Source organism: Oryctolagus cuniculus, chromosome 7 (genome assembly GCF_964237555.1).
Source record: "Oryctolagus cuniculus chromosome 7, mOryCun1.1, whole genome shotgun sequence".
In the NCBI taxonomy this organism is placed as follows: Eukaryota; Metazoa; Chordata; class Mammalia; order Lagomorpha; family Leporidae; genus Oryctolagus; species Oryctolagus cuniculus.
Window position 1 is genome coordinate 30,749,221 of NC_091438.1, and position 15,422 is coordinate 30,764,642.

Here is a 15,422-nt window from a genome sequence, read left to right on the forward strand (position 1 = left end):
TTCATCTGGAAGAAAATAACCTTTCTTAGTAATCCTACGACAGCAAAAAAAAAGGAGAAAAACAATAATATGATTTCTTTTTAACTTATTTTTCTATTAGTATTTCTAACAATTGTGCTGTGTGAAACCAAAACAATTATATTGAGTGGATATTCTGCCTTAAAAATTTATCATGCTAGAGAAAACACTTTAAGTTACTGCCCACTGACGTTATGATCCAAGCAAAAAAAAAAAAAGATGGAAATATTAAATGATTATAAATTAAAAAGTCATTTTTGAGCAATACAAAATTCATTCTGAAGAGGAAAATAAAAATTATTCCCAAATATGATTAAAATACTTAATAATTATGCCAGATCAGTGGCAGTTACAAACGCTGATAATAATTCAAGAAACTCATGACCTGTATTACCACAATTTGAACCTCATTTTATTTATTTTTTCAAAGATTTTATTTATTTATTTGAGAGGCAGAGTTACAGACAGTGAGAGGAAGAGATAGAGAGAAAAGTCTTCCTTCCATTGGTTTACTCCTCAGATGGCCGCAACGGCCGGAGCTACACTGATCCGAAGCCAGGAGCCAGGTGCCTCTTCCTGGTCTCCCATGTGGGTGCAGAGGGCCAAGCACTTGGGCCATCTTCTACTACCATCCAGGCCATAGCAGAAAGCTGGACTGGAAGAGGAGCAGCTGGGACTAGAACCAGTGCCTGTATGGGATGCCAGCGCCACAGGTGGAGGATTAACCCACTGTGCCATGGGGCCAGCCCCTGAACCTCATTTTAAAACTAGCTATATCACATATGCCACTATTATAATACAACTTAAAATGTTTCTCAGAAATACTTGCTAAATATTCCCATGGTCATGAATAATGAACATCTTAGGAAATGTAAAAACTCATACACCACCAATGTAATGGATGAATGCTATCAGAAATGCCTGTTATTGGTTCATGTGGCAGTTAACTTGGAAGATATAAACCACCTCTGTCTCCAGTAAGTAGTAATGATCATTTTATATGGTACTTACAGTATTTCAATGATAATAATTGTTATTAAAAAACAACAAAAATACTCTGAACTGATTTTAATGTTGTATACTCTTAACATTTCAAAAGCAAAGTAATACGTATGAGGGAACTCTAAAAAGTTTGTGGGGGAAGTGTTATTGAAATATAAAGTTTGTTTTAGTGAAAAAAAAAATTTTGGAAATCCACACAGAGTTTTTTATAATAGGCATTCTGCATGGACTTTTTGAAAGCCCACTTAGCCTTTTTCTTTTTTTGGCGTTTTGCCAGCATGGGCTGGTGCGGCCTTGAGCCTCCAGGGCGTGTGACCTTTGGGCCAACCCCATGCTTCCTGGCCTACATGCTCCTCCACGTGTCTGGCTCCTGATACTTGAACTTTGGTCATGATGGACCATGCAGGAGACAAGGACATTGGCGGTGACGGAGACTGCTCCAGCTTGTGGAGCAAATTTGTTGGATGAGATAAGCAGACTTCCAGACCTGGTCAGCAGGGCCTGCACTGCACCCCTCATAAGTGGGAAGCAGCTACAGAAGATATGATTCTATGCCCTCAACATTCCTTGGGATTGAGGGGGTGGTGTCTCTTAGTAGAGAGTGATGTAGGCAGGCACACAGGATAAAAGTGATCAGGTGTGTGAGCTGGAGACCATACCTTTTGCCTCACCCCTGTGTGACCTTATTCCCCAACCTGGCCGTATCTGTTTGCTCACTGGCCAATCAGGTTGATTGGCCCACATATATGCAAAGATTTCTAAACATTTTTGCACCAAAATAAACTTAATTTCATTTTCCATGAACTTTTTGAAATGCTTTTTTTAAAATTAATTAATCTGAGAGGTAGAGTAGTTCATTCCCCAAATAGCTGTAACAGCCAAAGCTGTGCCAATCCAAAGCCAGAAGCTTCTTCCAGGTCTCCCACATGGGTGCAGGGGCCCAAGCACTTGGCCACCTGTTACTGCTTTCCTAGGCCACAGCAGAGAGCTAGCTCAGAAGAGGAGTAGCCGGGACTACAGCCGATAACCATATGGAATGATGGCACCACAGGTGGAGTCTTATCCCACTATGCCACAGTGCGGGCCGTTTGAAGTGCTTTTGTACATACAGATTCTGCAAAAAACAGATCTTCCCAGAATGTCATCACGTATCTCTGCAGAAGCATTAGAAAATATAAAAGCTATCGCCCCTGATATATCCTTGGTTTTAAATTTTCTGTAAGCTTTACTAATTTATTATTTCCAGAACACTGCTCTTAATACATGAAATTGATTTACCACGTCTTCCATAACTCTTAAGTTTTTAATGGTTATGAATGACCCTAATTACCAGTTTTTCCTTATATTCTTTGTTGTCTACTGACTTTTATATATAAATGAAAAGATTTACTGAGGCCAGCACTGTGGCATAGAGGGTAAAGTCAGTGCCTGTAGTGCCGGAATCCCAGATGGGCTCCGGTTCAAGTCCTGGCTGCTCTACTTCCAATCCAGCTCCCTGTTAATGCACCTGGGAAAGCAGCAGAAGATGGCTCAAGTGCTTGGGGCCCTGTACCCATGTAGAGACCCGAAAAAAGATCCTGATACTGGCTTCGGATCAGCTCAACTCCAGCCATTGTAGCCATTTGGGGATTCAAACAGCGATTGGAAGATCTCAATCTTTCTCTGTCTCTCTGTAACTCTGCCTTTCAAATAAATAAATCATTTTACAACAAAAGCTTTGATTTCTTAACCTTGAATTCCTATTTTCAAGGGGTTTGTGTTCAGAAAAGCACAACTAAATTCTGCTACATTATACACTAAAATAAAAGAATTTGGAGGGCAGGCATTTGGTGCAATGGCTAGGACATCATTTGGGTTTGAGTCCCAGGCTCCTTTGCTTCTGATCCTGCTTCTTCCTAATGTTAACCTTGGGAGGCAGCAAGTGAAGGCTCAAGTACTTGGATCCCGACCACACACATGGAAGACCCAGACTGAGTGAGCTCTGGGCTCATGGCTTCAGCTTGGCCAAGCCCTGGTTGTTGTAAGAATTAGAGAGTGAACAAATAGATGGAAGATCGATGTTTATGTTTCTGTTATTCTGCATTTCAAATACATCAAATAAAATAACACAACTGATTTTTTAAAAACTGAAACAACTGATTTTAGTATATACTATTTTCTAAGGAACAAGTATACCAAACATTCCTAATAACCTGATATTCTAAACTTACTTCTATACTTAGTTCAATGCTTTTCTATTTGTATATGTATATCAGCATACATACAATAAATGTAACAGAAAAACTGATTACAGAGGCTGATACAGTGGCACAGAACACCAGCATCCCATATCTGACTGCTAGTTCGAGTCCTAGCTGCTCCACTCCTGATCTAGCTCCCTGCTACTGTACCTGGGAAGGCAGTCAAAGATGGATCAAGTATTTGGTCCCCTGCCACTCATGTCTGAGACCTGGATGGAGTTCCTGGCTTTTGGCTTTGGTCAAGCAATCTGGGGAGTGAACCAGTGGATTGGAGATTTCTGTCTCTCTGTATCACTCTGCCTTTCAAATAAATCAAATAAATTTTTAAAAACATAAAAAAGCGGAGTACAGGTTGGTTAGCAACCTCTTAACCTGATTACTAGTAATTCTTTTTAGATTGTTTGCTAACTTTTAGTAAAAATATACTGAGCATATTCTTATTTATTCCTTTCAAAAATTATTTAACAATAAAGTAACTGCTCTAAATCATGTTTGACAACAAAAAACACTTGGGTTAGTTATCTGGATTCAAAAGACTCAATGAGTCATTCAACATACCATCTATAAATTAAAAAATAGTAAAAAAAATTATAGTAAAGATATTTTTAGAGAAGTAAGCTAAATTTGAATGCACATGCTGATAAAAGGCTACATCTATTTCTTTACAAAAGAAGGTAAGAAATAATTCTTGGTTTAAAAGGATAAAAAAAAGACACTAAACTACCAGAAGCCTTTATCACACCTACTTGATAAGCCAATTATCTTCAGTGAATGTGCAAACTGATAGAAATTCATACAAGACTAATGCCCTAAGTTTTAATCATACTACAAAAGGGGAGGATATTTCTAAATAAAAATTGGAGAGGGCTGCAGTTTTGGACTAAGCTCAGGTACTGGGCCCCACCAAACTGGGCTAAAAATCAAAATGGTGTCATGCATGTCAAAGTTCCATTTTACAAAACTGAAAGTAAGCTGTTTATCCAAACCTGTGGGAAACAAGGCTTAGAGGACTAAGAGTTTCTCAAACACATCAGTTTCACTTGGCATGACAATGAAGTTGCTTCAGCTTTAATTCTTGCACAAAGGAAGCAACCTGCTATTACTAGTTATTTTCCTTATTGTTTAATCTGCCAGTCCCCACCTTATAAGGGAAGTAACTTTTTTTTTTTTTTAACAGGCAGAGTTAGACAGTGTGAGAGAGAGACAGAGAAAGGTCTTCCTTCCGTTGGTTCAACCCCTAAATGGCCGTCTCGGCCGGCACACTGCGCCAATCTGAAACCAGGGGCCAGGGGCCCCTTCCTGGTCTCCCATGCGGGCGCAGGGCCCAAGCACTTGGGCCATCCTCTACTGCCTTCCCGGGCCACAGCAAAGAGCTGGACTAGAAGACGGGCAACCAGGACAGAATTTGGCACCCCAACCGGGACTAGAACCCGTGGTGCTGGCACTACAGGTGGACGATTAGCCAAGTGAGCCACGGTGCCGGCCAGGAAGTAACTTTTAACAGATCACTTTTTGTTCTTTTGTTTCTGCTTTCTATCTATATCTATCTATAAAATCAATCTTCTCTGCTTAACCCATCAGAATACTTATTTTAGTTTACAGAATGAAGTGTTGCCCAATTCTAGAACTGAAAATGAAACCAATTAAGATCTTCAGGAAAAGGACAGTACTACAAATAAATAAGATACATTGATAACCTTCAAGTTTTTAAAGTAAGAGTACATTGAGCAAGCATGCAAATTTTTACAAATAGGTTTTAATAAATCATTAAAATGTAAGTTAGACTTCAATATTAACATTTTCATTAATCATTTTTGGGATCATAAAATATATATTCATTGAAGATATAAGCAAAATAAAATATTATAAGATATTAACTCATAATTTCATTTCTCAGAAAAAATTTGCAGTCTAAAAATAATTGTAATCAATTTATTCTGTAACATTTGTTCAAAAATTGGATTCTTACATCTTTGCAATCTTCTTTTGTGCAGCTAGTTTTGATGCGTGTATCAAACCACCTAACAGTTCCATCTTCACCACAAGATAGAAAAGTATAAGGGTCATTTGGTACAGTCATAATCTGAGGATGAAAACAAAGTACAGGTTATCTCATAGAACATTTAAAACAATGGCTCTAAAACACAGTACAATTTCAAAAAACAAAAGTAAAAGGAACATAAAACATTGTTTTTTATCACTTATCCATACTGATTTAAAACAGTACAACAGATGAAAATACATAAAAACTACTGAGTTCATGATTCATTTCTTTGAAATTAGAATTAATAAACCTTCAGATACGAAGTTCTTTATAATGACAAACTTTCACCAATTTTGACAATTCTTCCCTATGCAGATCATTCAAACTATTAAAACTTAATTTTTATATATTCTGTATGTATATGAATTGATCATTGCACTACAAATATGTGATATGGAGGGCAAGTTAGCATAAAGATTAAGATTCCAGTTAATGTGCCAGCACTGTAGCGTAGTAGGTTAAGCCTCTGCCTGCATCACCAGCATCCCATATGGGCACCGGGTTCCTGTTCCAGCTGCTCTTTTTCTGATCCAGGTCTCTGCTAGTGGCCTGGGGAGGCAGTGGAGAATGACCCAAGTGTGTCAGCCCTTGCACCCATGTGGGAGAACCTGAAGAAGCTCCTGGCTCTGGACTGACCCGTGCGCACCAGCTGTTGCGGTCATCTGGGGAGTTAACCACTAGTGGATGAAGTATCTTTCTCTCTGTCTCTTCCTCTCTCTGTAACTCTGCCTCTCAAATAATTAAATAAATCAACAACAATAACAAGAACAAAAAATGATGCCAGTTAAGGGGCCAGGGTTGTGGTACAGTGGGTTAAGCTGCTGCCTCCAATGTTGGGATCCCATACAGATGCTGATATAAATCCTGCTTGTACCACTTCCAATCCAGCTCCCTAGTAATGTGCCTGAGGAAGCAATGAAACATGCCCAAATGCTTGGGTTGCTGCCACCCATACAGGAAACCAAGATAAAGTTCCAAGCTCCTGACTTTGGCGCAGCCCAGTACTGGTCTTTGCAGTCATTTGGTAGTGAACCAGTAGATTAAAGCTCTCTCTGTCTCTCCCTCTCTGTGACATTGCAACGCTCCCTTTCTAATAAACAAATCAATCTCTCCCAGAAAAAAAAAAAAAAGAGGTAGGGGGCCAGCATTGTGGTGTAGCTGGTAGAGTGCCACGTGCAGTGCTGGCATCCCATATGGGCGCTGGTTCAATTCGAGTCCCAGCTGCTCCACTTCTGATCCAGCTCTCTGCTGTGGCCTAGGAAAGCAGTGGAAGATGGCCCAAGTCCTTGGGCCCCTGTAAGACACGGAAGAAGCTCCTGGCTTCAGATCAGCTCAGTTATGGCCATTGTGGCCAATTAGGGGGTTAACCATCGGATGGAAGACCTCTCTCTCTCTCTGCCTCTCCTTCTCACTCTGTGTGACTCGCAGCTTCAAATAAATAAATAAATCTTAAAAAAAAAAAAAAAAAAGACACCTGTTAAGTTGCCTATATCTTATGCTGGAGTGCTTGCATTCAATTTAGACTTTGCCTCCTGTCGTCAGCTTCCTGCTAACGTAGACGGTGGTATAACAATAATACACACACACACACACACAAGCACCGAAATATATAACAACAAATATAAATAGAACTAAAGGAAGACATATATAGTAAGAGTAAAATAGAATATTTCAATACCCCACTTCCAGGCAAGAATAGATAAATCATAAAAAATGACACTATCAATCTATATACATTAAAATGTTCATTAAAAATGAACATTCTGAAAAAAAAAAAAAAAGAAATCCTATTCACATTAACTTCAGAAAAGTAAAATACTTAGGAGTAAATTTAACCAAGGAGGTAAAGGATCTGTACCTTCAAAACTAAAAGACATTGCTGAAAGAAATCAAATAAAACAAATGGAAAGTCATTCCATGTTCAAGGAATGAAAGAATGTTGTTAAAATGTTCATACAACAGAAAGCATTTTACATATTTAATGTAATCTCAGTCAAAATCCCAATAGCATTGCCAGCAGAAATAGAAAATCCTACAATTCACATGAAATCTCAAAAGGAATCCCAATAGTTTCAACAATTCTGGGAAGGAAGAGCAATGCTGTAGGGATCACTCTTCCTGATTTCAAAACATTTTATGTAACTACAGTAATCAACAGTGTGACACCAGTACAAAAAAGACATACAAACCAATGAAGCAAAGAGCAAACCCAGAAATTGTCAAATGATCTTCAACAAAGTTGCCAAGAACTCACATTGGAAAACAGTACTTTCAAGAAATGAAGCTGTATTTCCATACACAAACAAAAAAATGAAGTTGGACTCTTAGTTTATTTCTAAGTCAAGAATGGATTCAAGATCTAAACGTGAGACCTGAAAGTCTAAAACTCCTAGAAAAAAAGATAGGAAAAAATCTTCAAGACATTGGATTCGGCAACAATTTCCTAGATGACACCAAAAACACAGAAAACAAAAGCAAAAACACACAGGACTACATCAAACTTAGAACTATAGAGTAGAGGAATTAATAAACAGAGTGAAAAGGAAACTTAAGGAATGGGTGTAAATGTTTGCAAACCATATATGAGATAAACATTAAGCAATCTACAGCTTAACAATAAAAATATGCTAATAAAAATAGGCAAACGATATGAATAAATACTTCTGGAAAAAGATACACAATGGCCAAAGTATATGAAAAGATTCTCGTGATCAATTATCTTTAGGGAAATGAAATCAAAACAAAACTAAGATACATATCACTTCGTGGCCATTATAATAACCAGTAAAACAAATAACAGATAGCAACAAATGTTGATAAAAAATGGAGAAATTGGTATACTGATACACTGTTAGTGAGAATGCGAAAACAGTACAACTGCTATGGAAAACAATATGGAAGTTTATCTTAAAAAATTAAAAACAGGGGTGGGTGGGTGGCATCATGATGCCACTTAGGACAACCACATTCCATACTGGCTTGCTTAGGTTTGAGTCCTAGCTCTGCTTCCAATCACAGCATCCTGCTAAAGCACACCCTGAGATGCAAGTGATAGCTGCCCAAGTACAAGACTCTCTCTCATCCATGTGAGAGATCCAGACTGAGATCTAGGCTCCTGGCCTCAGCCTGTCCCAGGAGTGGCCATTATGAACATTCAGGAATGGAAGACCTCTGTCTATCCGTCCCCCAACCTTCGAATAAAATGAAAATAAAAATTTTTAAATACACTTTTAAGTTTATTTAAAAATTTGAAATAGAATTACTACAGGATCCAGCAATTCCAGTTCTAGGTATACATCCAAAAGAACTGCAAACAGGACCTTAAAGATATTTGCATATCACGTTCATTACAACAATGTTTGCAACAGTCAAAGGAAAGCAACTTAGATGTCTGTCCTCAGAGGAATGGATAAAGAAAGCATGGTATGAACAGATAATGCAATAATATCCTGCGTTAAAAAGGAAGGACATTATGACATATGCTGCAACATGAATGAACACAGTAGACATTATGAAAAGTGAAATAAACCAGTTAGAACAAGACAAATATTTCATAATTCCTCCTATGAGGTATCAAAACTGGTTAAACTCTTAGAAAGTAGAATAATGGTCACCATGGACAACAGTAAGAGGGGGAAAGAGGGGTTGCCATTTAAGAGGTATAGTTTTGTTTTGTTTTTATATTTTTATTATGTTTAATATAAATATATTAAGTACCTTTGTTTATCAAAAGTCATCATTGAGATAGTAAAAGTACAATCATGGGGCAAGAAAAGATACACTCATATGCGGAAGATGTAAGAAACTCCTATGAATCAATTATAATAATGAAATGAGACATATAACTCAAAAGAAAAAAAATCAATGAATTTGAATACATACTTCACAAAAGAGTACATCCAAATAGTCAATCACATGAAGAGATGCCCAAATTCAGCAGTATCATCAGAAAGGAAAGCTGAAACCACACTGTGATACTATGCATCCACCAAAACAGAAATTAAACTATCAGGCCAGCATTGTGATGCAGCAAGTGAAGATGCCGACATTGCACACAGACACTGATTTGAGTCCTGGCTGATTCACTTCCCAACCAGATCCCTGCTAATGCACCTGGGAAAGCAGCAGCAGACTGCCCAAGTGCCTGGGCGCCTGCACACATGTGATACCTGGAAGAAGCTCCTGGGTCCTAGCAGCCTGGCAGAGCCACAGCTGATGTGGCCATTGGGGGAATGAATCAACGGATAGAAGAACTCTCTCTTCTCTCTCTCTGTAACTCTACCTTTCAAATAAATAAAATAAATCTTAAAAAAAAAAAACAAAAAACTGATGGCAACATGAGGAGCAGTAAGTACTCCTATATGCTGCTGATGGGAATATCAGTTGTTACTACCATTTTGCAAAATCATTTAGCATTACCCCTAAAATAATCAAATACTTAATCTTTAATCCATCCATTTTCTCTAAGTATACACCCAAAGAAATAGGTGTCTTTGTGCGCATGTCAAAAGATGTAAAGCAATGTTCTCCTAAGTGGAAAACAACTTTTCAAAATCCCTTCAACAAAATAGGTAAATCAATTACGGTATCATAAATGGAATACTATACAACACTAAAAACAAATTAAGGCCGGCGCCGCGGCTCACTAGGCTAATCCTCCGCCTTGCGGTGCCAGCACACCGGGTTCTAGTCCTGGTCAGGGCGCCGGATTCTGTCCCAGTTGCCCCTCTTCTGGGCCAGCTCTCTGCTGTGGCCCGGGAAGGCAGTGGAGGATGGCCCAAGTGCTTGGGCCCTGCACCCCATGGGAGACCAGGAGAAGTACCTGGCTCCTGCCATCAGATCAGCACGCCGGCCGCGGCGGCCATTGGAGGGTGAACCAACAGCAAAGGAAGACCTTTTTCTCTCTGTCTCTCTCTCCCTGTCCACTCTGCCTGTCAAAAAAAAAAAAAAAAAAAAATTAAGCAAAAGAAACAACAAAAACAACAAAGAAACAAAAAATATATACTATATTTCAGCTTTATATAAAGGTCAAAAACAGTAAAATAATGGAACTAGAAAAATAGAAAAATCCTGGGTATCAGAAGCCAGGATGGGAGGATTTCCACCATACTTCATATTTTCCATTCCTGGTAGACAGTTACATGGATGTATTTGCTTTGTAGTAATTCACTGAGTTATATTAAGATTTATTTAATTTTCCAATGTGTTTATAATTCAACAAAAAGTTTTTAATAGTGGATAACATAAGGTCTAATATACATCCAACCAAAAAATCCAAACAAATGGGCAGGCATTGTGGCACAGAGTTAAGCTGTCATTTGCAACCTCTGCTTCTCATATCGCAATTATAGTTCAACTCACAGCTGCCATGCTTCTGATCCAACTTCTTGCTAATATATCCTGGGAAAAAGCAGATGATAGCTTAAGCCCCTGCTTCCTACAAAGGAGACCAAACTGGTTTCAGTTTCCCCCAGCCTTGGCTGCTGTGACCACTAAGGGAGTGAACCAGTGGATTAACTCATTCATTTTCATTCTTACTCTCATTCTCATTCTCTCTCTCCTATCCCTTCTCTCCTCTCTCTTGTTCCACCTTTTAAAAAGATAAAAATAAACATTAAAAAAAAAATAATAAATCCAGGTGCCAGTGCTGTGATGTAGCAGGTACAACCACAGCCCACAGTGCCAGTATCTCATATGGGCACCAGTTCGAGTCCTAGCTGCTCCTCTTCCGATCTAGCTCTCTGCTGTGGCCTGGGAAAGCAGTATAAGATGGCCCAAGTCCTTGGGCCCCTGCACTCATGTGAGAGATCAGAAGAAGCTCCTGCATCTGAATTGGCTCAGCTCCAGCTGTTGCGCAGCCATTTGGGGACTGAACCAGTGGACAGAGACCTCTCTTTCTGCCTCTCTGAAACTCTTTCAAATAAATAAATAAATCTTTTAAAAAATAAATCGAGAACAACACAAAAAGATAGAGAGAATGGTCAAGTAATAAAGATCTATTATGGACTTCAAATTTTCTACATTTTTAAAAATTACTAATATCTCACATGGATAACAAATAAAATTTCAGGAAAATGGACAAATTATTTACCAAAAAAACCCTCACAATTTGACTGACTTTATCACTTTATAATCTTAGTAATGGAAATAAGAATATAATGGAATATCATCTGAAATAGAATTAACTATCAAACAATGGCTATACCCAGCAAATTTATCTTTGAAGAACTGGTATTAAAAACAACATTTTCTACAATGGAAAGAAAACAGAAGAAAGCACTGAAGGAAACAAAAAGAATTAAAATTGTGTTCTATCAATAAGCTCTTAGAAAGAAACTGCTAATGGAAGTGTTTTAAGTACAAAATGATCCTACATGGAAAATCTGTGTGCGACAGAAAACGATAAGCCAAAGCAATCAGCACACAGATAAGTAATTATAAACAAACACTGCTTATTAGAAGAATGATAATATCTAACTCATTAGAGAAAGCAGAATATGACTAAATTCTGAACAATGTACACATATAAAGCTGGAAAAGAAAAGCTTTGAAGTCCTTTACACAGGAAAAGTGTGAAGATATGTGACAGTCAACATTGTTCAATCTTTTCTGAGACTAACTGGGATAACTTGCAGAGTAAAAGACATGAATGTGTAACGTCCAAGCAAGCAGCAGAAACAAAATGAACAAAAACCAAAACTCTCAAGCAATCTGAAAGGTAGACAGGTAGCAGGCATTCCATCTAGTAGTTAAGATGCCCTCATTCCACAATGGAATGTCTGAGTTCATTCCCAGCTCTAGCTCCTGACTCCCACCAATGAAGACCATGAGAAGCAGCAATGGCAGCTAAAAAAACTGGGTTACTGCTACCCACATGGGAGACCTGGATTGAGTTCCTGGCTCCTGGCCTAAGCGCTAGTCCAATCCTAGCCATTATGGGCATTTAGGGAATGAACTAATGGATGGGAGCCATCTGTCTTGTCTCTTTGTCTCTTGGCCCCTAAAAGAAAATTTTGAAAAATTTAAGGTAGACAAAAAGATAGGGCAGACATTATGGCATAGTAGGTTAAGTCACTGTTTGAAAACCCATATCCCATATTGGAGTGCAGATTCAAGTCCCAGCTATTCTGCTTCCAATTTTTTAAAAAACAGAAAATAAGTGTGGTAGAATTCGATGCAGTGATAAAGATGCACTTGGTGTCAGTGGGGAGTGTCCAGTGTTGTGCCACCGTGGGTTAGGCTGCCAACTACGATGTTGGCATCCCAGTGAGTGCCAGTCTGAGTCCTGGCTGCTCCAATACTTATTCAGATCTCTGCTAATGCACCTGGGAAAGCAGCAGAGGACGGCCCAAGCATTTGGGCCCCTGCATCAACATGGGAGATCTAGATGGAGTTCCTGGCTCCTTGCTTATTGTGGCCATTTGGGGAGGGAACCAGAGGATGGAAGCTTGCTCTCTCTATCTCTCCTTCTCTGTTACTCTTTCAAATAAGTAAATCAATCTTAAAAAAAAAAAAAAAAAAAAAAAAGGAAAAAAAAGATGCTGCTTGGGATACCCACATTCCATACTGGAGGACATGGATTCAAATCCTGGTATCCACTCCTAATTCCAGTTTCCTGCTGTTGTGTACCCTGGGAGGCAGAGTGGCTATTGGTTCAAGTGGTTGGGTCCATGCCATCCATGCAGGAGACCCAGACTGATCAATCTCTTGGATTCCAGCTTTGCCTGGTCCAAGCCTGGTTGTTGGGGATATATGGGAAGTAATCCGTAAGATGGGAGATCACACTTTCTCCCTTTCAAATAAATTAAAATATATATATATATAGAAAATACATAATGAGACATATGAAGGTATATCTTTTACTGCAACAAAATAAGTATTAATTAATTCCATTTCTCCACGAACTTTTTCAAATACCCTCATAAAAGTAGATCCAAATTTATCAGTACTCACAACAAATGCAAATTGACTGTACTTTGCAGTAAAAAACAAAAACTGTGAGAATGGATAAGAAAACAAAATTCAGGTATATACGAAAAGTACACACCAAAATATGAGATTACAGAGGAATTTAAATTCAAGTTACCAGGTTAACACAAACAATGGGAAGCCATCAATAATGTCATAGGAAAGGACGATATGCAAATATTATAAAACAGAATTTGGTAGTACAGGCAGTTTTTCTGAACCAGATCAAGTATAACTGAGTATTACTGATTCCACTTCATGCAATTCAGCTCAGAGTTTGAGCTTAACAATAGCCTTTAGGAACCTGACTGTTCTGTCTAGTGTACTAGTGTTCCTTCTAACATGAGAACTTGATAAGCACACTAGCAATGATTTCATACAAGTCAATGATAAAAGTGTTTAAGAGTGAAAAGCCTGGAACAGAGTCCAACATCACAACAACAGAGCCATCGTCAAAGGTTGATTTCTGTTCGCTTAGGAATATGGCTGCTCAAGCAATTACAAACTTATCTTACAATTCTATCAACTGCATCTTATTTCTTAACTTTTCTCGCAGATCTGTCAAGACACATTTTCTAAAGTGTTGTGCTAAAATCAAACACTGTCAATAATTTATATGCATGAATCTGTATGTATATATATCTATACATACACATCTATATAAACATACACACGTTAAAACACACATATTTACACATGCATCATGTATGTGAACACAAAACTGTACCTCATAAGTAGTTCCATAATGGCACGTAAATTGGCATTGTCTATTACTTTCTGCATCTTGCTCAACATTGGTGTAAAATATTACTCCATCTCCAGAGCAGGATACAATCTGCTTATCATTTGTGCACGGTAAGAACTTTGCACTAAATATATTTGCTCGATGCCCTGAACGAATTGTTGTCAAAACCTAAAACATACAAAGTATTTCAAATAATTTGTTTTCCTAGAAACATTCATATTTAATATAATCATATCAGCTAATAAATTCTCATTCACCTTATCTCAACAAAAGATTACTATTTGTTCCCAGACTATTATAATGTTTTTAAAAATCTGAATTTCACATATTTTCTTTCCCTCTGAGATATGAAGATAAGAGTATCATCCACTGAAACAATGAATGAAATCATGACAGGAAACCAAACATGCATATATTTCTACCTATTTGGCTTATGGCACTCACTCATAAATCTCCTTATTTAGGACTATTTTGACTGACTTTTGAAATTGACTTTATAGTAAGTTATTCCCTTATTTCTTCATCTTAAAGATGAAGAAATAAAAATAAAATGCTTTTAACTGATCCATAAAATCTAAATAATGAAATCATGTAGATAAGGACAACATCTAATTCCTTAATAATATTTAAAATACAAGATTAAGACAAATAAGTTAAAACTGATATTTTTAATGCATATAATATACATTATAGATAAAGGACTAATTCCCCTAGCAATGTTTATAAGTTAGCAAAAAGTAACTGGCAAGATCTGATTATTGGTTTAAACATGCAAAATATCTGAATAGATATTCACAAAGATACACAAGTGGCCTTTAAATTATTAAAGAATATCTAACTTTATTCATATGGGAAATACAAACTTAAATTGTACTCAGAAGCTAATTTTCACTTATACAGCTTGGCAAAAATTCAAAAGACTGAAACAGATTACAGGGCAATCCATAGGGAAACAGGGTCTTCAACGGTGCTGGTGGGTAGTGCTAAATGATACCACCTGTGAAGGATAATCTAGCACTATCTCACAAAAATATACATGCATTTACACTCTAATCAGGCAAGTCTATTTCCAGGAATACCTTGAAACATAAATAAATAAATATATATATGTAGTCCGATAATACAAAAATATGCACATGACATTTACAGAGTTATTGCTTATAAAAGCTAGTTGAATAAACTACATTATACCTCCACAATGGACTACAAGGTAAGTAGGTTAATAATGCTGTGTTGAAAACAAATGAATCAAAACCACTAGGGATTTGTCAAAACACACAATCTTGGCTTGAAATGTCCCATGGAACAAATCTGGGATGATATGAGCAAAAGAAACACTATCGGTAATATATTGTTATACATTAAATAAAAATCTAAAAGTCCCACATATTTTTTTAAAATGAGG

General features: G+C 37.6%; 1 protein-coding gene across 26 annotated transcripts in view; it reads right to left on the reverse strand.

The window, feature by feature from the left end:
* The window catches only part of DCAF6 (DDB1 and CUL4 associated factor 6), a 127,125-nt gene that overhangs the window by 78,857 nt on the left and 32,846 nt on the right, over positions 1 to 15,422 (reverse strand). For 25 of the 26 annotated variants that reach the window (XM_070077388.1, XM_070077391.1, XM_070077387.1 and 22 more), the window contains 2 exons: positions 14,000 to 14,185; positions 5,230 to 5,343 (listed from right to left, as the gene is read on the reverse strand). In XM_070077388.1, the coding sequence (XP_069933489.1) occupies positions 5,230 to 5,340 (111 nt within the window). In that variant the 5' untranslated portion in view covers positions 5,341 to 5,343; positions 14,000 to 14,185. Of the gene's footprint in view, positions 1 to 5,229; positions 5,344 to 12,862; positions 12,982 to 13,999; positions 14,186 to 15,422 lie in introns of those variants that run through there. The other variant, XM_070077390.1, reaches the window with a different exon arrangement.